Source organism: Notothenia rossii (genome assembly GCF_949606895.1).
Source record: "Notothenia rossii genome assembly, chromosome: 3".
NCBI classification, from domain to species: domain Eukaryota; kingdom Metazoa; phylum Chordata; class Actinopteri; order Perciformes; family Nototheniidae; genus Notothenia; species Notothenia rossii.
This window is the reverse complement of record NC_136901.1, coordinates 84,957,066-84,983,055: the sequence shown is the minus strand read 5'-3', so window position 1 is coordinate 84,983,055 and position 25,990 is coordinate 84,957,066. Positions and strand designations below refer to the sequence as shown.

General features: G+C 40.1%; 3 protein-coding genes across 11 annotated transcripts in view; all 3 read right to left on the bottom strand.

Annotated features, from left to right (window-relative positions):
• Positions 1–1,339: 1,339 nt before the first annotated feature.
• On the bottom strand, positions 1,340–9,650 carry LOC307032729 (heterogeneous nuclear ribonucleoprotein A0-like). The gene is made up of 3 exons (XM_079670924.1): positions 9,617–9,650; positions 8,069–8,174; positions 1,340–3,117 (listed from the first exon to the last, which is right to left on the bottom strand). The coding sequence occupies exon 3, from the start codon at positions 2,901–2,903 to the stop codon at positions 1,968–1,970; it is 936 nt and encodes a 311-aa protein (XP_079527050.1). The 5' UTR covers positions 2,904–3,117; positions 8,069–8,174; positions 9,617–9,650; the 3' UTR covers positions 1,340–1,967.
• On the bottom strand, positions 6,688–10,754 carry LOC307032730 (heterogeneous nuclear ribonucleoprotein A0-like). 2 transcript variants are annotated; one of them, XM_079670926.1, is made up of 3 exons: positions 9,617–10,754; positions 8,069–8,174; positions 6,688–6,791 (listed from the first exon to the last, which is right to left on the bottom strand). In XM_079670926.1, the coding sequence occupies exon 1, from the start codon at positions 10,687–10,689 to the stop codon at positions 9,754–9,756; it is 936 nt and encodes a 311-aa protein (XP_079527052.1). In that variant the 5' UTR covers positions 10,690–10,754; the 3' UTR covers positions 6,688–6,791; positions 8,069–8,174; positions 9,617–9,753. The 2 variants fall into 2 exon arrangements, with proteins under 2 accessions (XP_079527052.1, XP_079527051.1); XM_079670925.1 differs by having other exon boundaries at positions 6,688–8,174.
• Positions 10,755–12,188: 1,434 nt separating this feature from the next.
• Positions 12,189–25,990, bottom strand: part of maea (macrophage erythroblast attacher, E3 ubiquitin ligase) — a 92,399-nt gene continuing 78,597 nt past the window's right edge. For 7 of the 8 annotated variants that reach the window (XM_079670552.1, XM_079670550.1, XM_079670551.1 and 4 more), the window contains 8 exons: positions 22,742–22,945; positions 20,153–20,275; positions 18,546–18,622; positions 18,211–18,319; positions 17,786–17,836; positions 16,464–16,597; positions 15,504–15,699; positions 12,189–13,841 (listed from right to left, as the gene is read on the bottom strand). In XM_079670552.1, coding sequence (XP_079526678.1) covers positions 13,746–13,841; positions 15,504–15,699; positions 16,464–16,597; positions 17,786–17,836; positions 18,211–18,319; positions 18,546–18,622; positions 20,153–20,275; positions 22,742–22,945 — 990 coding nt within the window. In that variant the 3' untranslated portion in view covers positions 12,189–13,745. The remainder of the gene's footprint in view (positions 13,842–15,503; positions 15,700–16,463; positions 16,598–17,785; positions 17,837–18,210; positions 18,320–18,545; positions 18,623–20,152; positions 20,276–22,741; positions 22,946–25,990) is intronic. The other variant, XM_079670556.1, reaches the window with a different exon arrangement.

The window sequence follows — 25,990 nt, the reverse complement described above, 5'->3', positions numbered from 1 at the left end:
GTCTTTTTTCAACTATTTTTATTGTTCACAGATTGCAGAAACAATTTACTTGTATATTGACATCTTAGTTATGTTGGAAGTCACTGGTGCTTTTTATATAATTATATCAACCTATTTTTCACGTGCACATAACAGTTGTGTCTGTCCCCATACGTCTTTATCTGTCCTTGCCCTTAGCTGTTTGTTATGTCTGTTTATTTAAATAGGAGACGTTGTGACTATCACTGACAAGGCTGAATTAACAGCTGGACAACAATAAGCTTCAGATCCCATGGAGCAAAAGACAAATATTCATTGCACTCAATTGGATTCATTCAAGGATTTGAGGTAATTTGTGGTAGAAATGCGCAACACTGATATGCAATATCAATTTCAGCTGGCATTATTAGATCATCTATGGCTATGTCTTGAAGAGAGGTTTTATATTTTGTTCACATAACACATTTCACTAGTAAAGATGTAATTTATGAGCTTCAAATCTCAGGTTTTATACATACAAGGCATACTTGTTATTCTTAATGGATTTTTCTAATATATTGGGTTTATTTGAATTCTCAGCTTAAATTAAAACTCATCGAGGTGGAACACAATAATCTATTGGTGTCCTATGTAGCGAATACAAAATATTGGTTAGAAAAAGCATTGTGCTTCATAGTGAATTACCAGATCTCTGAGGCCGTCTGCAGGAGCACTTACCATCAGAGCTACTCAACATTTAACATGGAGAAGAAGCATTCAGTTTTTATGCACAACCCATTTTGTGCATCATCAAAAGGATTATTTTTTGCAGGAAGAGGTTAACCTTTACTCTGTCAATAAGCATGACAGCTCCTGATTTAATTCATGAATTGCAGTTAGAAAGCAAAAGACCATAACTAATCTAATGGATGACAAAACGTAGGATATAGGAGTTCTTGTTCAATGGTTTTCAACTTTACTGAAACATGTTAAAATGATCCCATTAGGAAAATATTTATAAAAAATATGTATATTTGAAAGGACATTTAATGGGATTACGGTTTTTCTATAGTTAGGTTACTTTTATGAAAAATGTTGCTGTGCAAATCCATAAAATAAAATACAAAATCTGCCACCAGAGGACCATATCAGTTCAAGTGCAGCACACTATGCTTCCAAGTGATCCAGCCGCTATAAAATGGCCGATGATTTGAAAATGCATGACTTTACAGGCAATACGCCCTCCTGGTGGACACCATGTGAAATCATTTCTAACTTTACAAAAGCATATTTTATTTAAGTTAAGCCTATACAGTGCTACCAGAAGGCTAACTTACATTGATTATTGAGTAGCCCACACAATTAAGACTGCAAGAGTAAATGAGTTTCAAAACATTAAAAACTTTAATAAAAGCAGAATCAAACATAGGGTGAACTGAACACATGGATTTCAAAACAGTTTTAATCTAAACAAAAGCCTGTAATGGGACGGGTGGAAAAAAGTAATTTATACACATAACAATCCGTGACATTTCTCCCAAAAATACTTTGTCACGAGTGTTTAAGATAAAAAAAACCCAAGCAATGAGTCCCCATGCTGCCGACACTGCCATCAACATTACCTAAAACCCTGAGTTCATGATGCAAAAATAACAGACACGTGTGGCTGGTTACATACAAACTCAATTCTGAGTTGAGAAGCAGTGACTGACATTGAATACGGCTTTACAAATGGTTCAAATCAAGTCTTTCCCCAAAAACATAACAAAAAGTACAGTTCAACAATTCACAATTCTTAGTAGTAAAGTCCATTATGTGTGGAATAAGAGGGACAGATGGGGTCCGGGTGGGGGGATCCAGAGGACAGTGTCATTCATTCCTGTGGGGGGTGATGGGTACTGCTCGCTTAAAGGATCTCAACAAGACCCCCTCACCCAGTGTGTGTGCATGTAAATTCAAGTTCGCTGTAATCTGAAATTTCCCCATGATCACAAAACTTGTGGGGGGCTTTAATAGCCGGCGTATCCACCACCACCTCCGCCTCCTGCCCCCCGGCCGTAGCCTCCTCCGCCGGTGCCTCTGTTGTACGGAGCCGGGCTCCTGTAGGAATAGTTGACCGCCTTCACTGCACCATAACTTGAGTGCTGCTGTCCATAGCCATCGCCAAAGTCACCATTGCTGTACCCACCCCCCATCTGCTGCTGGTCGTATCCTGCCTCCTCGTATCCTCCACCATACCCTCCATATCCCCCACCTCCACCTCCGTTGTAACCGCCACCATAGCCGCCACCGCCGTAGCCTCCCTCGTAGTTGCTGCCGTAGCCGCCGCCTTCGTAGCCTCCACCTCCTCCTCTTCCGCCGCCATAGGGCTGCATCCCCCGGCCTCGGCCTCTCCCGCGGCTCCCTGTAGACATTTCCTGCTTGGTGAGAGCTTTCTTCACCTCCACCTTGTTTCCGCTGATGGTGTGGAACTTGGTCAGCACAGCTTTAGTGGCGGAGTCGGTGTCGTCAAAGTAGACAAAGCCGAATCCCCGCTTCCTGCCGGTCTGCTTGTCGGATATGATCTCGGCCTTCTCCACCACGCCGAACTGCGAGAAGTACTCGGTGAGGTGGTCCGCCTCGATGTGGTCTTTCACACCACCGACGAAGATCTTCTTCACGTTGGCGAGGATATCTGGGTTGTTTGCATCCTCTCGGGCTATGGCTCTTTTCAAATCCACCTCATGGCCTTCGACGACATGTGGCTTAGCCGCCATTGCTGCGTCGGCCTCCTCCGGTGTCGAGTAGGTGATGAAGCCGAAGCAGCGGGACCGGCCGATCTGCGGGTTCATCACCACCACGCAGTCAGTCAACGCGCCGAACTGCTCAAAATACGTGCGGACCCCATCCTCCGTGGTCTCCACATTCAGTCCCCCGACAAAAAGCTTGCAAAGTTTAGCCGTCATGACTGAATTTCTTGTGAGGATGGTGTTGTGAAAGACCGTCCCTCTTCTTCTTCAATGAAACAACGTAAGGGCGGGCCGTCTTACTCACTCGCCTCCGTAAGACGTATCCATCGCTGATTGGTCATCTCGAACAAATCACCGCTCTCATTGGCTGACAGGGCCAAACGCGTCGATGCTGCCTTCAGGTGGTGTGGGAAGTCTTAGGTTTGAATAGCTGGGGAGAGAAGGAAGCGGGGATTTCAACCTTTGTGGTAATTCAATGTCTACAGTTGCAAAGCACATTAATAAAGATGTTTCCCTATTATTTAATCTAATTTACAAATTAAGAAAGAAACACCCTACATAACATTGATATAACGATCATGCATTTTATCATTCTTTAAATAACGATCTTACTTACAAATAAGAAACAATGTAATATTTTCACAAATTCATTAATAATTCAATGCAATTTGAAGCGTATCCAAACAACATTTATAGTATATATGGGTTAATTAAAGTTAACTTATCAATGCTTGACATCTCAGAATTGTAGGTAGTGAAATGCTGTAATTTCCTTTTCGACCAACAGTTACATTAGTTTTGAGAAGGCAAGCCTGTCTTATTTAAATAGTTTGATATCACACATTTGCCTCAAGGGGCTTTACAGCTTGTACAGCTTAATACAACACACTCTTTACCTTAATTAGGAAAAATCAAGCCTTAACCTTGACAGGGGGGGAAATAGAAGACACCTCAGAAAGAGCTCGGTGGAGGGAAGGGCAATGGAAATGTTCACAGTGCCCTCACGTAACTTCCTCTTGCCACTTATTATTTATCCTACAGGGGGAACCGGTCACACTGGTCTGGATCCAACAGTAAAATATAATGAAGGGATCAACAACGCACTGATCAAAATAACACATTAAAGTTGTTTTTAGCACTGACCCGCTTGGGTTATTTTTTGCCTTGGTGTACAGTTTAGGATAGCTGAAGTCAGTCTTTTTACAGAGTGAAACTTCTCAACCCCCTCCCCCCATGCTGCTGGAAAAAGTAAATGAAGAGTTTCTTCAAAGTAGTTTAAAAGAATTTGAATACATGCTGCAACAAGCCTGTTTTAAGCAATAGCTGCAACAGTTCTCCCTGCAGTTTTTGCCACATAACTTCCAACTTTCAAAAAACCCATATGCTTTTATCTTATTTGTTTCAAATGTATTTAAAAATGAGAGCCAGAGGTGGGAGGAGTACTCAGAACTTGTGCTTGAGTAAACGTAGAAGTACCAGTGCAGGAGGAATACTCTGTTACAAGTAAAGGTCCTGCATTCAAAATGTTACTCAAGTAAAAGTAAAAAGTACTTAAATATACTTAAAGTACCAAAAGAAACTCACTAAGCCGATTGGCGCATTTCAGAATATGATAATTCTGATTATTGATTAATGAAAGTGTTATCAAAGCAGGTAAATGTGCGGCTGGTTTTAGATTCCTTTGTACGCTGCAGAGAAGCTCGTGAATTTACTCCAGGTGTGTCATTTAAGTGTTCTAAATTACACCTCATTAATCCAAATCCGCAAAGTAACTAAATATATTAAATAAATGTAGTGGAGTAAAACTACACAATTTAGTGTGCTTTTAATGGAGTAGATGCACAACGTAGCATATAATGGAAATACTCAAGTTAAGTACAAGTATCTCAAAGTTGCACTTAAGTACAGTCGTTGAGTAAATGTACTACGTTATGTCCCACCTCTGATTACAGCTATGCTCAGTTTCTTATCTTTGATGTAAATGATTACCAATTTGAACTATCCAAACATACAAGGTACTATGTGTAGATTGACTTCCTATAGGCTCTGGAGAGGGGGTTGTAACCCTTTGATACACAACATGGGTCGGAAGTGAGTTTGAATTGTAAATAGCTTTGCAATAAATTACTTCAATCATTCAGAATTCCAGGTATTAATCACAGTGTTATTTTAATTTTTCCTTTCTTACTTTTTGAATAACAATAATGTATGTATCACTACCCTCCTTCTAAGGAGTTTTGTATTTCTACACCTGGGTCCAAAATGACCCGTATTAGTTTCCTATTAGTAGGTTATTAATTGCATGCTGAGTGTTTCTTTGTTATATATTTTAAAACCTATATATTTGGTCATTAATATTCAAAGTATTCATTAAATATCTTGTCTTTGATTACAACAAATCATTATTTTCATTCTCCCTTTCTTTAATTTATGAACTGAAATAGTTTTGTATTTCTACATCAGGTTTACACACATTGGTCAAAAATTAACCATGTCTGCCAAGTGTGATAACATAATTAAAAGACATACTATAATAATACTTTTATATTTATGTTTGCAGTTAAGAACATGTTTATGGTGGACAACACTCACATGCCTCACCTCAACAGGCTGCTTTTGCACATGTGATTAACTTATGTCTCATATTACTTAAGAACACATGTTGTGAAAGATAACTGTACATAATATATGAACATTACTTGACCCTCCAAATCGAAGGATATGCATAACTCAGAGAATTTTGATTCAGTGGCAACATGAGCTGTGCCAAAGGTGGGGTTAGGCTGTTGTCCTCTCGAGCACCATGCATGATGACAGTGGAGGACAACAGTGTGAAGGAGAAACCCAAAGTATTTTTTACATTTTTATCAAACGTCATTTTCAACCCATGTGTGTAAACTTGATGTGATAACACTGTAAATATTTTAGTTCATAAATTAAGAAAGGGAGAATGCATATAATGATTTATAACAAGATATTGAATGAAGACTAGGAATACAAAACTATTAAATATATTGATCTCCAAAAATATAGCAAAGAAACACTCGTCAATACGGGTCATTGTTGGCCTGTGTTGTGCCTCAAAGGCGGCTTGCATAGCTTGCAAAGGGTGAAGTTCGTATAGGTTATGTTTGTCCTGTGCAAATGCACTTGATACCCAATCCTGCCAATGATGACACACTACTCCACTGACCTTCAGGTGAGCCAATGGGGCAACCTGGTAAACATGGATAAAAACAAATGCAGGGTTTAGTCTACTTTTGCTTGTAATTACCCCTAAATAAATGGGTTGGACCTTAAGGGTACACACAATGCCACTTGGTGACCAACCCTGTATGTGGAATTTCTAGTGTTTATTAACATGAAAAATCATTTTAAATAGCAAAAATATATTTGTGGAAATATGCATATTAAAGCTGCTAATAAAAACACAACTGATGTGATATTGTTTTGATTCTCAAAAAACTTTTAGTTTATGTGTGCAACACTTTTGCACTTCTTATTAGTTTATTTGTCTATAAAGTTGCATGTGACATTGCCACTCAGTTTTAGAGCTTTACCCAAGGTGTTTGCAAAATAAAAAGTTCTTATTTGAAATCAGATTTATAGACTGTGATAAACACTAATCCCATTGTTCTGGTTGATCTAAAAAAGTATTTACGATGAAAGTTAAAAAATGTAAATAAACCCCCTGTATCACGATTCATAACATGGCCAGATTCTTGGACAGCCCTAACATGGATCTGACACACAAAAAGTACCTTTATAAATCCTTCGTCACTCAAAAAGCGAGAACTGTGAAGCTGAGTGTGTCACTTATACCAGCACCGAAAATGTTCAGCATTGAATAGGTAATCCAAATCCTGTCTGAATGTAAGTTGAGTATAACGACCAACCAGATTGTTGGCCTCGTCTGCTGATTTTGAACCTTGTTGACTGGGATCACGCAGGGACATGCAACCAAATTATCCTGGATGTAAATAAGTAACATAACAAGTGGTGTATAAAAATATATAATTTATTGTAGAATCATAAAAAGCACGGCTGACATAACAGATGGTTCCTCTCCTATGGGATGATCAGAACTCCTTAACCACCATTATCCTATAAAAGAACAAAAGTAAAATGTACATTCCCACTATAACATAGGATTAATCACGCATTTAAACCAACAAGTTATGGTGACACTAGACTCCCTGAATCGCCACAGTACATCAGACAAGACCCTTTCCTCCAATGTTGACTGAGGAATTACGTCTGTAATTACCTCTTATGTTAATTACCTTAATTGTTCGATTACGTTCATCCAGCTAAGTCTTAAACTAATGTTCCGACTTCAGCTGTTGGAGTTAAATCAAAGACTTTGTCAGATGTATTGTTTGTTCATCAAGAGATTATTGTTGAGCCCTTATGCTTACTTGAGCTTATTTTCCAAAGTCTAATTTCTGTCTTCATGTGTGAGGGCACTTCAAATATGTATCTTTCCAGTAAAATTCAGATAAAACCATTTAAAACTCACGCATTACCAACCATAAAAGAATTGTCTTCAAACGTTGAAGTGCATTGTAATTAAGGAAAATTCACCATCCTCTGAACAGAACCGTACAGTATTAATATCAGATGTGAACTGCTATCATTCATTATTTACTGCTCAAACCACTTCAGGCACTAGACCTTCAGAAAGGGTATATGTTTATAGATTTGAAAAATGTGAACCCTAATGAGGTTGAGCAATGAGCCTAACATAACCCAGTTTATGATAGTTGTCCAATAACAGCCCAAACAGGAAGTTCTTGTAAAATATACGTCCCGTATCTTGCAGATCATGGCCTCTACTTCCTGATTACGCAAGACACACGTGGGGCTGTTCACGCATGTGGCTTTTGATCACCTCATTTAAGATTTCTAGGAATGTTGGCAAAATGACACTTAATTTGTACCAGATGTAATAACAAAAAACGTTTTAACTTATTGAAAACACAACACAAACTATTAATCAATAAAAGTTTTATTTTTTGAAATCCACAGTACCCAAGTGCAAATGGTCTCTTCCTGGTCAGCATTAACTCTTGTGTAAGCAGTCCTAAAATAAATCTGAGAAGTCATAATGAATAGAAGAAAATATATTTTTTGAAACTTATTTATTGCAGCACATAAAGTATTCACATCCTAAAAAAAAAAGAGATTAAAATCTGGAATAAAATAGCATTTGCTCGTTGTTGGGAAATAACGCTTACACTGCACCGGGGCACTGTGGTATCAAATGTCTCCAAAACATAATGCACCAAATAGTCAATAAAACCGTTCAGAATAAAAACCCATGGTCAGACTCCTATGCATTTAGACCACATTGAGGAATCCTTTGTGAAAACTGACATCACCTGAGGGGGAAAGGGCACAAGCGCTCTCCAGTTGCCCGTCGGCGGGGAGACACACACCCCAAGTGTTTTTCGGGGTGACGCCTCATGCCCAGGTTACCGTAGCAACCTGGAGAAGATGGGAGAGAAAGAGAGTGAGATACTGGGCTTTGCAGAGTTTTCTGGAAGAGACACCAATGTACTTGTTCCGTTGTCTATTTTAATGGTGGAACAACATTTGGGTCCCCTTCCACCCACTTAAAGATAATTTAAGACCAAATTAAGTAACCCCACCCCCATTTTTTTTTTCAATACAAGATTAGCTATATGAAGACGCATTGAGTTGTGTATAAATTGTAACTTAAGTTGTTTAATAGGATTTTAAATAATGGCACACTTGTGAGCCATCTTATAGTTGATATTCCATACATGGTTGACCAACACAGAGTGAAGACAGGTTGATTTACATACCTAGTTTGCTGGATGTGGATATCCTAAAGAGATATTTCAGACTCCTATCACAATCGACCCCAGGTAATCAACAGGGTCCTGATGTAGCCTACAAACAAACTGCTACGGCTATATGGCTGGGAAAGCATACTGGAATACGAGTAAGAACACCTAATAGGAAGTAGGAATAGTTATTCAATATCAGAGCCCTCATGTCCACAAATTGATATGTAGTCAAATGTGTAAAAGGAAAATGTAAAAATAAGAGTCATTAGCAAGGTCTAAAAAAAAAAAACACATAATTTAATGTAATAAAAAAAAAAAGGTCAAACCCTACAGAGCCTACATGCATTGGCTGTGGGTAGACTACATATTCTTTAACCATTTACCCACCTGAGAGTAAGGGGAAAACTGTTACAGTAGATGCCATGTAACTAAAGGATCAAGATGATGTTCCTTTAACAACCTGTAAATAAACTTGAGGAAGCCTGGTTAAATAATAAGTAAAGTAAACTAAGCTAAGTGGTATAACGTTTTATTTAAAATGAACATACATAAGCATACCAAAGTTTTTTAACAGTAGGTTTTGTTCTCCAGACATGAAAGTATACAATATACATTAGATATTGCTACAGGTAAATGAAAAATGAACAATATTTAGACTGAAACTATGACTATTTGTGAGGAGAGTTTGAGTACAGTGGGAGGAAACAAAAACTGGATCCTGCAGTATCACGTTCCCGCCTTTTGCTGAATGGCCAAAGTAATATATTCATACAAGTTGGATGTAATTTTCAGTATGACAAACTATGAAATCCAGAACCACAAGACATGCCTTCTCATCCTCATACATTGAAAAGTGAATTCCACAAAACATAAATCGAATTGCTTTAAAATGCAAATATAAGGATAATCAGGAAAACAATCCTACATCGGAATTTGCAAAACAACGAATATCGCAAATAAAAAATAATATTCAACTCTAAACGACAACTACACGCATTCGCGTGGGTACATAATAAAAAAAGGGATCGCTGTATGTTTATTCTTCATTAACATGTCCTAGTTGAACGGCAACAGCTGCTCGTTATTATCAGGTTTTCTGGGAAGTGACCTTCCTACCTGTTGGGGGTTGGGAGGTCTGGTGATTATGGGGTCTCTGTGTCCGTGTGCCATTGTTGGATTCACGGCATTTCACGAATTTGATTTTGGTGTCCAAATCCTGGAGGTAATTGATGGCAGTGGATGGGGTGGTTGGATTAGTATCCGCCGCCTCCGTAGCCCCCTCGTGGGTATCCACCGCCGCCTCCCCCTCCTCCTCCGCCTCCTCTGGTGTAGGGAGCCGTGCTCCTCTGCTGCCCGCCGAAAGGTGGCCCTTTCATGGGCCCGTAGCCGGAAGAATGCTGACCATACCCGCTGCCGAACTCGTTGTAGCCGTTTCCACCTCCATAGCCACCAGCCTGTTCTCCATAACCACCACCACCCCCATATGGCCCACCACCATAGCCGCCCCCTCCGTATCCTCCGCCGCCGCCATAGCCTCCGCCATTTCCGTAGTTGTAGTTTCCGCTGTAGTCTCTGGCGCCGTAGCCATTTTGATTTCCCCGCATGCCTCGGCCCCCTCTGCCCCTCGGCTGCATCCCGCTCCTGCCGGACGCCTGCATCTCCTGCTTGGTCAGGGCTTTCTTCACCTCAACCTTGTGTCCATTGATGGTGTGGAATTTCACCACCACTGCTTTGTCTGCGGCATCGTGGTCGTTGAAGTAAACAAAGCCGAAGCCCCTTTTCTTGCCCGTCTCCTTCTCCGAAATGACTTCGGCCTTCTCGATTTCACCGTACTGGGAGAAATGCTCGGTCAGGTGTTCCTCCTCGATGTCGTCTTTCAATCCACCGACGAATATTTTCTTAACCTTGGCGAGGGCCTCTGGTTTGTTCGCGTCTTCTCTCGCCACGGCCCTCTTAACCTCCACGCCGCTTCCGTCCACTGTGTGAGGCCTTGCCGCCATTGCTGCGTCGGCCTCCTCGGGTGTCGAGTAGGTCACAAAGCCGAAACAACGGGACCGCTGCAGCTGCTTGTTAACCACCACCACGCAGTCGGTGAGGGAACCGTACTGCTCGAAGTGTTTGCGAAGACCATCGTCGTCGGTGTCAACGTTGAGACCTCCGACAAAAAGTTTGCAAAGCTGGTCAGTCATCGTTGGATTCACGGCTTGCTGAATTACAGAAAACTGTGCACTGACTCGAGATGATGCCGAGAGAAGAACGCAGCTGTATTTATACAGGACGCCGTGTGACGTCAGCTCGCAACACCTCTTCCGGTTCAAGAATCTTTCTTTGGGGGGAACAAAGACCGCAGCTGTTATGTTTAAAAAATAAAAGAAGACTATGTCTAAAACCTCTAAACCACCATACCAAAGCACATTGAAATATAAAAGTAGGAAAATATATATTTATGAAATACTACACACAATATAAGGACACTACGTTTGAGCCTTATGACGTGCACAGTCGTCGCAGCACGCTTTCTGTGTCACATGTTTTCAAAATTGATCCATTAAACTTTTTAATTTGATGATGTATCAGTTATATCCGTAACCAACACAAATATACGCGTTGGAATTGCAACATTTAAGCCTTTATTTCTGCCGATTATCTTCGGATTTGTCCAACACATGAACCCCTCCCCCAGCCGAGTAAGTCAAATGCTATTATGCCTCTGAATGGGGTCATGGCATTTTCCATATTGTTTAAGGCTTATAATGAGCACATAAGTTTAAACCAAAGCCACGTTCTCAACCAAAAATGTAATGCAAAGGTATATCTCGTGTGAAAAAAAGTGTACAATGTGAGCCAGTGCCTTTACGATTGTAATTTGAGTATTTAGCTTGGTTAGTGTGAAAAGTCAAAACCAAACTGGCTATTAGTGAACTGGCTTTAAATGTTTAAATGTTAGTAGGTTTATGGCAACATCTACTAATTCAACATGGGATAATTTCTTGGGTTTTTGCAGTCAGGTCTATTCAAAATTATAAAAAATAGAGTAAAAAAAACTAGTTGAACCAGTAGAACCAGTAGAAAATGAATATAATATAGCCAAAAAAAGTATGTTTCAGCCACCGGCTTATCTGATTTGAGCTGCTCAGATTAGTTTTATGGTTTGAGAGGTTTGGTGAAAATAACCATTTAAGATGAAACAATGAGCAAGCTTTTTTCACAATTTTCTAAACATTATAATCAATTGTTTAATAACGGGAAAATTAATTGATAACCGCTTGCCGCCTCCCCAAAAACCCCATGTTGGAAGACAATTCTTAGTCAATTCAATTCAAAGTCAAGGTTTAGTTTTACCAGATATAAAGGAACAATTGTACTGCCAAATCTCATTTTAAGTACCTAGTTCTTTTGTCTTGCTTATGTGTTTACATCAAATCCATGTTACAGAGAAAGGATTTGACCCTACAGTTAATTACCATCTGTAAGAGTGCTTTTCACTGCTAGACCAAAACAGACTGCTGACCTCTTCAGATCATGGAGATGAAGTTTCAGGTGAAAGACACAACACTTGGTTTCATTTCCATGTCAACAAAATTCGCATTGAATCGTTAATCTCGTCACACCCAACAGGGTTCATGGTAATGCTGCTCTAAGAACCGACCGAGCAAAGGAGAAAAATAATGAAGGACTGAAAACAAAGTTCACTGAAATCTTTATGAGGCATGTTGCTCATGAAACAATCCCTTTATCTATTCTACCAACACAAACACACAGGACAGTCTGTGTCGTTTACAGATACACTTCCAAATCATTTATGGACACAAATGAGGCAACTTTTGGTTTGTTGAAAGAAAAAAAAATGGAAGAAATGATTGACCAAAAGACTGATCAACATAAAACTGCATTTTTGGATTTCTTAATGTGGGTGTTTACGGGTAAATTCTTCACAATTTGTGCATTAGTTGTCACTTGAGTCCAAATTTGTGTACATCTAGGTCCGATCACATATCCATCCGTCATCTACATTAGGTTTTTAAAGTCATAGAGAAAAAATATCAGCAGTGTCTCTTTATTGTTGGAAAAATAGTTATGAAATTAAAACTATTTGGGAAATGTTGAATCAACTTAACACATCTAGGGTTTTATCTTTAAACAAACATAAATATGTTAAGTTCACAGAAACACACTTTTCTCTTAGCTGAAGTAATGAGACATTTGTTGAAATTAACTAAAAATGGCAAACCAAACACAAAAAAGGAAGACGATTTGCTCAATTTAAAAAAACATCAAAGATGGTTGTCTTGTTTGAATGTTGTGTAAACTTCATTATGGTAGTAAATACACCGTAATCAATGTATACAAGTTTGTTGAATAATGAAAGCTTCCTCAGAAGTGAGAAGTCTTACTGAACATCCAATTTGAGGTATACGCCACCAAAAAAAGACTTGTTCATTTCACACAGCAATCTTTGTAGAAAGTTCATCTTTGTCGTTGGAACTTGTCCCCAAAACCTCTGAATTTACACACGAGGATGATCAATTCCTATCTAATATTTACATTTGAAAAGAAGCCTACAGCGGCCCAAATCAGGCTCCGGTTCACACAACCAAGGGGGATGAAATGCAAAGAAAGTAGGCAGTTTAGTAGAGGCATTTAACATATATCCCCCCAACAATCCACCCAAAAACATGGCTAGAAGACAAAGGATGTCAACAGCATGCATTACAGAACGAGATGCTACCACACGAACAGGAGGCAGACATGTTTGTTTTGCCCAAAAGTCATGTGTTTATATGGATAGCCGGTTATCACAGACCTGCCACATGTTATTTTAGTAACAAAAGAACACAGTCAAAATAACCTCAACAAGGTTTTTTATTTGTTGTAATAAAATCAAACGTCTAACTAGCATCCCCTCAGTCCTTGTTCGGTACATTTCACAGCGAGGGCCTTTGAGATCATGACAATGTGGATAGTCCATGTGCTTCAATGAATCAGATCATTCAACCTCTTTCTCAGAGTCTGAAAGGAGAGGATCCCAGTTTCTGTGTGATAAAATAAAAGGAAGAAAGAAACTGAAGAACTTGAGATGATCATTTTTGAGGAGGGGGGAGGGAGGGGGTAGTGACAAATGCCGGGTGTGTCTGGGAGGGTGGGGGGGTTTCTGGATCACAGCTCCACAGGTGGCCCTCTGAGTAAGCCAGGTGATGAACGATGTATGCGATCATGTTAATCCTCAGACGGGTTATCTGGGTGATCACATGATGTAGACCTTCTCAGCCTGAGAGAAGTTGAAGACTTCTTTGGTTCTGGGACACACCACTTTGTCGTCTTGGCGGATGGACAAAAGGGACTGAAAGAGATACGAAGCAGACAGAAAACAAATGAGAAAGAACAACAAACATCCATTACTTTTCTTGCTCCCATTATTCAATTAAAAAAGGGATCCCCCAGAATATACTAATATATGTTTTCCTCATACCTCTAGTGCAGGGGTCTGCAACCTTTTTGACCAAAAGAGCCATTTTGCTCCCTTTTCCCCAAACATTTTTTCTCTGGAGCCGCAAAACATATTTCATAGCTTGATAGCTAAGTTGTATTTATTGTTATATCAGACAAAAACTACAGTTTTTTTGCATTTATTAGGCGATTTATTACATTATATAAAACTGTTAACCTCTAATAAGAAACAAATAACTCCTATAAGGAGAATTACAAATAATACACAGGCCTACTTTAAAATAAATTAAACACAGCACTTGGGGAGTCCTCTGCACATTTGAAGGAAAAAATAATATTATTAAAATGGGCCCACTTTGAAATAAATAAAACATACAGCTGCACCCTAAAACGAGTTAAAGGTAGGGTAGGTAAGAATGGAGAAACCAGCTCGTGTAAGCTAGAATTTGAAAATACACAACCGGAAAAAATATGCCTCTTCCTTCAGACATTCTTACAGATTCCCTCCTCCAATACACAAGAACGTGCATCATCAATGAGGCCACGAGATAAATTTGTGCACAGATGGAAGGCTGACAGGCAGGTAGGCCATCCAGTTATTTTAGCCGGGTCGGCTAAAATGATTGGTCGTGCTTTTTACAGCGCTACGGCTTCCAGAGATTCATTTTTGTATGTATTTATTGTCAAAGCATTTAATATATTCATTGCTATCGGGACGTTAAGAGCATTCCATGGAATATAACAAAAATATAACAAAAAGTAATAAATAGCCCTACAAATACTTTTATTTTATTTCCTTCTTATTTTTGTCTAAGCTCAAGGGAGCCAGACCAGGGGGCTTAAAGGGCTGCCGACCCCTGCTCTAGTGCTATTGATGTGTTGGAGCCTTTCTTCTCATTCATATAATGGAACTTTATGGCACTTGGCTTGAGGTGTTGAAAAACCGTCACTTTCCACATATAATGAACTCAAGATATTCAAAATATTTTGTGAACTATTTGTTGTTTCTAACCAACTACACCCCCAAGACAAAAGCTGTCATGAGTAGATGCACACTTTGTTCTTCACGCTTATTTTGTTGGCGGGTGTAGTTGGATGGAAATAAAATAGTTCCTAAATCTAACCATTCACAATGTCTGTGGAAATTGGAGACATTGCTGTTCAGTTTTTCAAATGTTTTTTTCAAACTTTGAGCAACACATCAGACATCTCTACATCAGATATCTCCAACACTTTCTTTATACCCCAAAACTATTTAAATTGATAAATAGCTACTCAGGTGAGAGGCAAACAAGGCATTTTTATTCTGGGGTGAATTGATGTGCGTTACTATAGGCCGAACTAGCTTTATCTCATGATCCCTGTACTTTAAGATCTACCGTCACTTTCCACATATAATGAACTCAAGATATTCAAAATATTTTGTGAACTATTTGTTGTTTCTAACCAACTACACCCCCAAGACAAAAGCTGTCATGAGCAGATGCACTCTTTGTTCTTCATGTAGTTAGATAGAAATGTAGTAGTTAGTTAGGTAGAAATGCAATGTACTCACATTGTAACCATAGACATATCCATTAGGCAGCATCATCGGGGGGTTGTTTTCGTTCATGACCTCCCCAGAGATCTTACACACTAGTCTGGAGTTGGCGCAGTGGGCCATGGGAAGCGGCTGGGCCAACTTGTTGAGGGATTTACTGCACACCGGGCAGTCTGGGTTCTTAGAGGTACCGTCCTCCTTGTAGCACTGACTGGAACGCGCATTAAGGTTAAGGAAAATAAGTGAAATCATTTCTGAATACACAATGTTACCATGGGTGTCAGTAGACAGGCTCAGAGGAAAGAAACATCAAAAACAATTTAGAAAGCGTCGAGCACTTCCATTTTGATTAGACAGTGGAGTCAAAGAGAAAAGGTCATGTGTTTTCAAGAACTCATTTGATAACATTTAAACTTACATTATAACCTTAGTGGTGGCATGGATGTATAATAAGAACTGGATACAGCGTGGGAGGAGGGGCCTCGTTCATTCCTATGAGAGTTGCTCATTGGCGCATGAAGACAAAATGGCCCAACCTTTGAGAGAGCGAAACATCACGAAAGTATTCATATAATCCGTTCTTATTGTGCATCCATGGTAAAGGTAAAACTCATGTAGTACTGAACATGTCACGTGAACGTGCCGGACTGCGCGGTCCCGTGGGTTAGATGCGCGTTCATAATGCAAAGGAAAACAACTCTCAGAATAACGTTATTAGCACATTTTACAACTTGAGGACCGATTGATTTTAATAAGGGCTATACAAATGTTCATCCTGGGTAGTTTATTTAGTTGAAAAAAAATTATCCAACGATTTACAGACGTCTCTTTCCCCATGTTAGTCAATGGGAAACAGTCTTTCTGGGCCCAGCGACTCATACAGAAGTGTAGTAACGCCGTGAGTGTTGGTCTTAGAAAATGAAATCAAAAAGGGCCTAATACTCTTGTTATTTGGAGTAAAATATGGCAGGATACGGTGTCTTGATGGCGGACAGACCGGCCTGTAGAGTGATAGTGAACACAGAGTTGTTTCCCAGCTGGTGCAGTCTGTAGTTGTCATATCTGAACTGCTGGATCAGCATTTTCCAGCGGGCAGGATCCAAAAGATCCTGATGGGGGAAAAACAAGACAGACACCAGAGTGTTTTAAAATGTGTGCGTTATATAACTGAAACAAACTCCTGGAAAAATTGAGCTGACCTCAGACCCAGTGCTTTGTTATTCAGAGAATGCACATACAGCGAGGTGCAGACTGTGCTCACAAAACTCCAAGAGGACATTTTGTCTCTGACACAAATTATGTTTATTCTTCAAACATTTGCATTCACTGAGGCGACGGAAACAGCAACACACAGCAGAGAAAGTAGTAGTAAAGGGCTTAGTGAAGCCAGGATGTTCTAATCTCTCACTCACACACACACACACACACACACACACACACACACACACACACACACACACACACACACACACACACACACACACACACACACACACACACACACACACACACACACACACACACACACACACACACACACACACACACACACACACACACACACACACACACACACACACACACACACATCTGGAAACCGGGTATTTCATGTAATACAACATCATGGTGAAGGCTATGCAGACGAGAATGTTCTGTACTGAGCTAACCACAAAGCAACTGTTTTCACTCAAATTAATTCTAATTGTAATATAGATGCATTTTCTAAATGATATTACAGTTAAATCCCTTAAAACTGTTGGGGCAGCAACATTGTCCTTCAGAGCTTGATTATTCAAATATCTCATATGTGTTTATTTCTTGCACTTAAAGTAATGTAAGTCATAACATGTGTTTCCGAATGTGAATTGATAACTGACCATAAGTTTAACAATGAGAAAATAAATAATGAAGCCATAGCTGGAAATGTGCATGAACATGAACGTATTGGCCGAGGACAGAGAAGGAGTTGAGTTTATTTTTTGAAAAGGGAACTGATGCCCTCTAGTGGCCACTCTGAGCTATACCACATCTCTGGTCATAGGATTGGTTAACTACTACTTTTATTGTTACTCCTTATGGTAGTTTGTGCTTATGTGTTCTTACAAATAAGATACATTAAAACAAATATATTATAAAAATATACATTCAAAGCATCGTTACAATTGATTTAAAATAGAACTATATGTTGATTCTAGAGCAGCACCGGTCATTATATAAACTCATTAATATCTAAGAAAAAAATCTAATGTTTAAATAAACATATTCCTGATTTGAATGAAAGAATGAAAAACACAGACATCAGTCGGTTTCACACATTCACGTCGTCTTCTGTCCTCCTGAGTCAGCAGCTAAGTTAACGAGAAGTTTCCAAATGTTAGAGAAAACACAGAGAAAACCTTAGTTTAGGATTGTTTGTTACAATTCACTATTAAAGGGAGTAGGCTCTTTGTGCTCGTCAAGAATACCGGCGGCAGTGTGATAATAAAATACACTAAGAAATAGAAAGGACTGATAATAGAACCCGTTATCCCTCTTTAACAATTTAGACATAGACCCTTTCTATACATGGGATGGTTACCTATGCATTTTATCTTTAGAGTGGGAATCTCAGATGAGTAAACCATAATGTTGAACATACATAGATGTGTGTGTGTGTGTGTGTAATGGGTATCACCAAATAAAGTGTCAAACATGTACATATTCAAATGAATGAAGGCTTTACCTTGTATGGGGAGATATGTGTATCTGATGGGAATGCCAGCATGCCCATCACCTGCCGGACCTCATCCAGCTGCCCCCCCTCCGCCTGGCTGAAATGCTTCCTTGCATGTCTGAGAGACACAGAGAGACACGAAGAAGATCAGAGGGGGGTATGTTTGTTTAAGTGGCTTTAAGACAATGTACGTGTAAAAGCTGAAACTCTGTGTGTGTGTGTGTGTGTGTGTGTGTGTGTGTGTGTGTGTGTGTGTGTGTGTGTGTGTGTGTGTGTGTGTGTGTGTGGGTGTGTGTGTGTGTGTGTGTGTGTGTAATGCCCACATGCATGCACGAGTGTGTTACCTGACTGCATCCATGCGTTTGTTTTGTCTGATGAGCTCAATGAACTCCTGGATTCTCAGACTGAACTCCAGACAGCTCTGCCAAAGAAACAGACCAAACATGCCAGTGAGTTTAAAACAGAGCAGCAAAATCCTCATTATTGATTAAAAAAAAAAACAATGTTGCCGTATATAAACTTTGATAGCAGGCAGATGGCAAAAACGAACATACCCCCACTCAAATTCTCAAGATGCCTTTCAATATTTAATCATCCACATGGATCTTCCAGTAGTTTAAAAAAAACCTGATCCTAAAGATGTTTCTGCTTGAACTAAACCTTCCTGTCTTGGCAGTGAATTCCCTCGCGTCAGCATCCCAAACTTGGACTAACCCCTTGTGATCTGCTCTATCGAAATCAGTTGGAAGTCGCAACGGCTCGTTTAAAAAATAAACGTGGATTTGCTTTAAAAAAAATTGTTTTTCGGGTTCGGGTGTTTTGTTTGATTTTAAATAAACAAAGTCTTGGATTTCAGAATATGACATTTTTATTTCCAAAATCACACGATAAATACATGTTTGAAGCTTGTAAAGGGAAGATGACACCTCTCACTCGCACCCTGCTCTTCCGCAGCGCCGCCGCTCCCCCTCCCTCCCGCTGAAATTATGAATGTAAGGTGTATAGTAATCATAGATAACACGGCAGGGTCCGTTACAGTTTGTTTTCATCTGATTTCAAATAAACAAAGTCTTGGCTTTCAGAATATTAAACTTGTTTCGGCAAATTCAGACGATAAATACAACTTTGAAGCTTGTAACGGCATAATTACAAGCGGAGAACGGAGTAACTTGACGTCACAGCAGGCATAACAACAGCCGGTGTTTCTCGTGAGTGTTTTCCCCGGGAAACAAACACAATACACACAAACACACACGCGAGCTTCCCCCAGACCAGTAATCCAAACTAAAATATTTTCCCTTCGTACTTTGATAATTTTTCTCCGCTAATAATCAATCAGATCGATGGATTCAGAAGAGGAAACTTTAAAAAAGGCCTTTTTCTCAAAATGATGACTCGGTGACAGTCATTATATAATGTGACATATTTTGCTTGATATTTGGAGTACAACAACAATCCTGATATCATTAGAAAGCTAGGAATCTCCTCTTTCCAGCACTGTATACGACTCAAAATGTGTCTTCGGGTCAATGCGACTGATTTCGATAGAGCAGGTCACATATATGTTCTGCCCTCTATGCAGGTCAGAGTTGACTCTCCAACAGCTACCTGGGAGGATTACCATGTCATGGTGGAGGTCTGCTCTACTGACTACTTTCTGGTTCAATAGGGTAATCTGAGGATTAACACAGTATCTTGCTGCCGCTGCCCAGGAGGAGTAACTGAATCTTAACAGGTCTGTTTCTGAGCACAAAGAGTGTTACATTGAGGATTTCTGTTTAGAAAGGGCAGAAATGTACAACCTATAAAACCAACTTGACCATATCATTCTGCCTGATGATGAAATGATCGACCTAACCTATGCAGTCACGTTTTAGCTTTTCATGCGCATGGCATTTAAGGATTTGTTCGGCCGAACTTGGACTGGTGAGGTAAAAGTGAAATGAGCTACCTTCATCTTGCGGAGCCGGGACTTGTTGTCATGGCACCAGGCTAGGCAGGTGGCCGTCTCCTGCCTCTCCAGAGACTCCTCCACCTCCTTCGCCGTCAGGAACATCTCAATGTTGACCAGATCCTGAAATACAGCAGAGTGGATGTGTCAATGATAATACACAAAAAAACTGATTCATCAAATCTTGGCATTAGTTTAGACAGCAGCCAGGAAACTGTTCCCTTTTTAATTGAATTTTATTGCCAAAAACTTTAATTTACAAGATGACATTTGAACATATCATGATAATAATATAATGTACCTTTGTCCAATACTCTTGTCTAGTTAATAGAGCTTTCTACACATGGTGATGCAATTCAACGAAACGTCCTTAAACATTAGCTCTGTTATTAAGTAGGACTGTACTTCCCTCCGCATGCAATCAGCTAACCTAAGACATCTCTCATCTTTCCAATTTCGACACTGAAATGTTTTTGTACAATGTTTTATCAGCAATAAAAGACAGCATTCATGGCGATCTTTTAAGTGTCTAATTTGAATGAATATCGGCTGATAACGATCGAAAGTGGATCGGTCCAGGCATTCCTATAATTTACTAATTAAACATTCAACAAATAGGACGAGACAAGTCACACCACAAACACACTGTGTATTAGGTAGGGCTGTGTGATTATGGCAAAAATCATAATCACGATTACTTTGGTCAATAATTGATATCACCATTATTTTGGTCAATAATTGATATCACCATTATTAAAAACGATTATCCATTTACTTTGAAAACATCCATTTATTAAAAAAAAAAAAAAACGATTACTTTAAAAAAAAAAAATACAAATAATCATTTGTACACGATTAATTTCACAGCCCTAGTATTAGGATAAATGGACAGTTTAACCCTTGTGTTGTGTTCGAAAGCTGTTTCAATTTTGACCCATGATTTATCTCAGTCCAAAACACTCAAAAATAATGACTATCATCCAATATTGTTTTAACTACGTCATAAGTAACTTATTATGCATTCATAACCGTACAATCCTGTTGCGATATTATTGTATGGCCCCAACAAACATTACACCACATATTTAAGTAAAACATGCGATTAAATTCACTCATATTTCCTATAGTGAAGAAACAATAGAGAGGCGAAGTCCAGCCCATCTACTTTCAACCCACGGGACCTTATTTTGGAAAAATGATGTATTGAAGTCAATGGGGAGAGAAAACTATCTTTTGATCCCGTTTGAATTGTGCCACAAATTACACATATGATGTTTGTCAATCTTATCAAATAATTTCCATGTCAAAAAAGTCACAGTTTGTCGTAAAACTGTTGAAATATAAGATTATGAAAAATATGCAACTAGAAAGACTACAAATCCCATAATCGTGGTCCCGCATGCTGGCTCTTACGGAACCGACTAACTCCCCTTGTGTGTATGTACAGCTCTCAACATGCCCAGACTTGGACGGCCGTCTTGGTGTGTGGTGCGAGACGGGAGATGTAGTTCATTGAGCGGTTTCACACAAAAAAAAGTGTTACTTCACAGTTTTACGACACATTTTTATTTTTTTGACTTGCAAAATTATCTTTTAAAATGTACAAACATCATATGTGTAATTCGTGGCACAATTCAAACGGGATCGAAAGATAATCTTTCTCTCCCCATTGACTTCAATACATACTTTTTTCCGAAATAAGGTCCCATGGAGGTCCCTCGGAAAGGGAGGGACTTCGCCTCTCCATGCTGCTGGGTCCCCAACACCAAATGATACACTTCAGACTTGGCTTAAATGGTCAAAATCAGTTTTGTAGTATTTATATATAGAATAGAATCGAATTGGGAGGGATGAAACCCTCTTTAATGGTCACACATGCAGAGCACACAGTGAAATGTGTTCTCTGCTTTTAACCCATCCTAGTACCAGGGGTCTAGTACTAGGAGCAGTGGGCAGCTATTGTACATCGCCCAGGGAGCAATGGGAGTGAGGGGGGAGGTCCGGTGCCTTGCTCAAGGGCACCACGGCAGGGCAGGAACTGGGACCTCTCCAAGTACCAGTCCATATTTAGGTCTGGTCGGGGACTTGAACCGGCGACCCCACGGTTTACAGTCCAAGCCTCTACTGACTGAGCCACTGCCGGACGGATAGCTGTTGTGGAGGATATCATGAAGCCTTGTTCTGATAAAAAAAACTAGAGCGTAGTTATTATATAATTTTAACTTGAAACGGGTCACAGGAGACCCGAACACAACATAAGGGCTAAAAGGCTCAGTTTGTGTTTTAATGTTTCAATATTCTCAAAAGCAAAACACTACTATGAACTCAAAGAACTCCTGAGTCATTGAATGACCTCGAGACTAAACAGATGATTCACACACACACACACACACACACACACACACACACACACACACACACACACACACACACACACACACACACACACACACACACACACACACACACACACACACACACACACACACACACACACACACACACACACACACACACACACACACACACACACACACACACACACACACACACACACACACACACACACACACACACACACACACACACCTCTATGCCGCTCTGTCTGGCCAATTTAACAGCTGTGTTGTAGTAGCCGCAGCGCAGCAGATGCTCCACCATCATCCTGTCCATGCGTTTCTTCTTCCACAGGTTGACGGAGGCCGGCTGGTCGCTGCTGTGCTCCTTCAGGTGCTCGATGCGACGCTTACACAGCTTGGCACTCTCATCTTCTGCCTGGATGGACTCTGCAGCCTACAGGACACACAAGCACAAAAGAAGCAGGATATTTACGAAAAGCTGAATATGCATCAGGACAAAAACTAAAACATGAGTTCAAATGACTCAGTATCTTTTCTTTCCCTTTATCCAGGGTATATGCAGGAATCCTGAAGTCAAATGTAATACCTTTTAAGACCCATTCCATACATTTTAAGACCTCACTGCACTTGGAGTTTTAACCGGTTACCTTGGCGACACACTTTACCTCACATTCACTATATACAGTATTGATTGTCCTTCCTCCTTATCTTCCAACCATTTGGACGCAGACTTGCATTTCCCCATAACGATGTTGTTTAACAACCGGCGTAAACGGACCTTCGCGCGCTATCAAGCAGTGAGCGTGCGATGTCCTGTTCAGATGACGTCAAACCCAACGGGATGCCATAAATAAACTACACAGAATCACACTACACACCTACGCAATGATTACATTCAGGCAGACTGTAGAATACAACCTCTTTGGACAATTTATATACTTATTGAAAACAAGCTACAAAATGTAATACCTTGTAAAATGACACCCTGTTATTGTGTAAAGATGCTTTAGGTTCTTTTGAAAATAAGTAGCATAAGTTTCTCATTTAGATTTCTTTCTGGAGGAATTGTTGAGGATAAAGGAGAATGAACAGCTTCTACCTGTTCTAGAGGTAAACTCTTGTGTGATGAGGTGAAGTTGGGTGTCACATAACTGGAAAGGGACAATAGGCGCTTTCACACCGCAGTACTTTTCCCACAAAGGTTCATCAGAACTCTTTAGTTCTCATGAACTAAGTACAGATCGCGTTCACACCGGAATAAGTCCCTGGGGGAGGATTAGGCAAATGAAGCCGCTGATGTCACTTCTTCTGCTTTGGGTTTACTGGCAGGCCGCAAACAACTTCACGGTGTATACTGCCACCCGAAGTCCTCGGCCGGAAGTCCCCGGATTTAGGGACTGGCTTCAGAGTAAATCGCCAGAACGCCGACACCTCCTCATCTCCACCGCTCCCATGTTTTATTTTGTGTTGCCATAAGTTAGTCTCTCTGCGTTTGTGCGCTGGGCTAATGCTAAGATAATAAAATGGCGGCTTCACAAAACATTTTGGGAGTTTTACGTTTGCAATCCGCCCAGCCAATCAGAAATAGGAACCTTTTTCTCCCACGAAAAGGGGGTACAAAGGTTCTCATGTACTAGTTTTAGTTCCGGATTTCTTTGGTGTGAACGCAACATTTCGGAACTATATCGGAACTAAAGTGGGAAAAGTACTGCTGTGTGAACGCGCCTACTGTGTATTCACATCGCTGCATGGTGGGTTTGTATATTTGGACACAGTGTCAAGTAATCCGTGATTATATTGTTCAGTACATGATTGCATCCCCATGAACACTATTCTATGGCAGACTTTCCGTTAGCCGGTAATTACCAGACTTTAACCGGTAAAATATGCTGAAGACCGGCAAATCTAAATCTCTCCGGTCAAAATAATTTCCCCATAGCGCAATACCGCATCAGTTGCGCCACTTCTGTGACAGACAAGAAGAGTATTTGACAGACAAGAAGAGTCAATTCTAATGTCTAACACTTAATGTGGATACAGATGTCCTGTATAGGTTGATTGTGCGTTGATCTGTTGGTAATGCCTCTGGGTTCTGGTGGGCATGTAAACAAATGCATAATGCTGCGCTATACTTTGCGGCCTCAACCGGTTGCATAGCGACGCTTATTGTTTAGGTGTCTTTTAATAAGCAGGTAGTCATATCATTAGCTAGAACTAGCTGGATCTGATCGATATGGACATAAACGGGAGAGAGAGATCAGCTGCTGCTGACGAGTCGACACGCAGCTCTGCATGGTCACCTGCAGCGGTGAGCGGACAAAACACACACCAGGTTAGAATATCACACGTAGCTATTTTAATTACCTCTCAAAGTACCGTAACTAGTTATAGATATGTTTAGTTTTACTGTCGGGTCACTCATTACTGATCCGCGAGCTGCATGATACTGACGGGCTGTCAGGAGAGGGAGAGAGCGCTCCGTTTATTATTCCCGTGTTATTGTAAGTTACTGTACACTTTTGAATAATGTAGTTAATCTAGTATAATTAGTTTGTTTAATATCGAATCATATCAATTTGTTTTAAAGTTCAATAAATAACAAAGAAGACCTTTGACCGGCACTTTTCTCATTTTGACCGGAAGATTTAAACTTCAACGGACATGTTGACCGGCAAAAAGAAAACTCTGTTCTATGGGCACACTTCCATTTATACAACATGTATTGCTTTATCTTCTCTTGTTAAGTGTTCTTTTTAGGCTTTGGACTTAGTTTGATCCCACATTTTTGGGAGAAAAATCACTCCCCTGGTCCAAGCACACCATCATGGTGTCCGGTATTACTCAGCTCTCCACTCAATGATTTCAGGGTGTATTGGCCACAAAGTAGTTACTGGACATCATAGAGGCACACAGTTCAAAAGGACTGCAGAAGTGTGTTTTTTGCATCACTTGTTTTCTGTCGTTTTAGAAAGGCTTGATAGATGAACCACCCAGGCAGCATTCCACCGCTGACCAACACAATACACAAAGAAACCCTGGCAACAATAAGGTGCTTTTGTCAACGGGGTCGAGCAATGCGACTTTTAACAGCTGGCTCTAGCTGAAGGCGACTGTGGTGTGAGTTTTCCTGTTATATCTCCATTAGGGCTGAACGGTTAATCGATTTTAAATTGCGATTTTGAAATGATGCAATTATCAAATCGCAAAGCCTGCGATTTTTTTTGTTTTTTCTTCTTCTTGTGTGTCAGTCATCCACACCAATCATAAGTGCTGTGCTCCACATGTACCAGCCATTGTTACGGCCCGTCCACACAGCAGCTTTAAAAAAAAAATCCAACGCTTCTCTGCCCATTCACTTTGAATGGGGTGACGTCACTTTGCCTCGCTTTTTGCCGAACTGCATTGTGGGGAAGCAAAGCGAAGATTTCCAGGATTTTCAGGATTCAAAAGTTGAGCAATGTTCAACTTTTGAAGCTGA

Coding starts and splice junctions, on each gene's coding strand:
- LOC307032729 (XM_079670924.1), bottom strand. CDS start 2,903: ATGACGGCTAAACTTTGCAAGCTTTTTGTCGGGGGACTGAATGTGGAG.
- LOC307032730 (XM_079670925.1), bottom strand. CDS start 10,689: ATGACTGACCAGCTTTGCAAACTTTTTGTCGGAGGTCTCAACGTTGAC.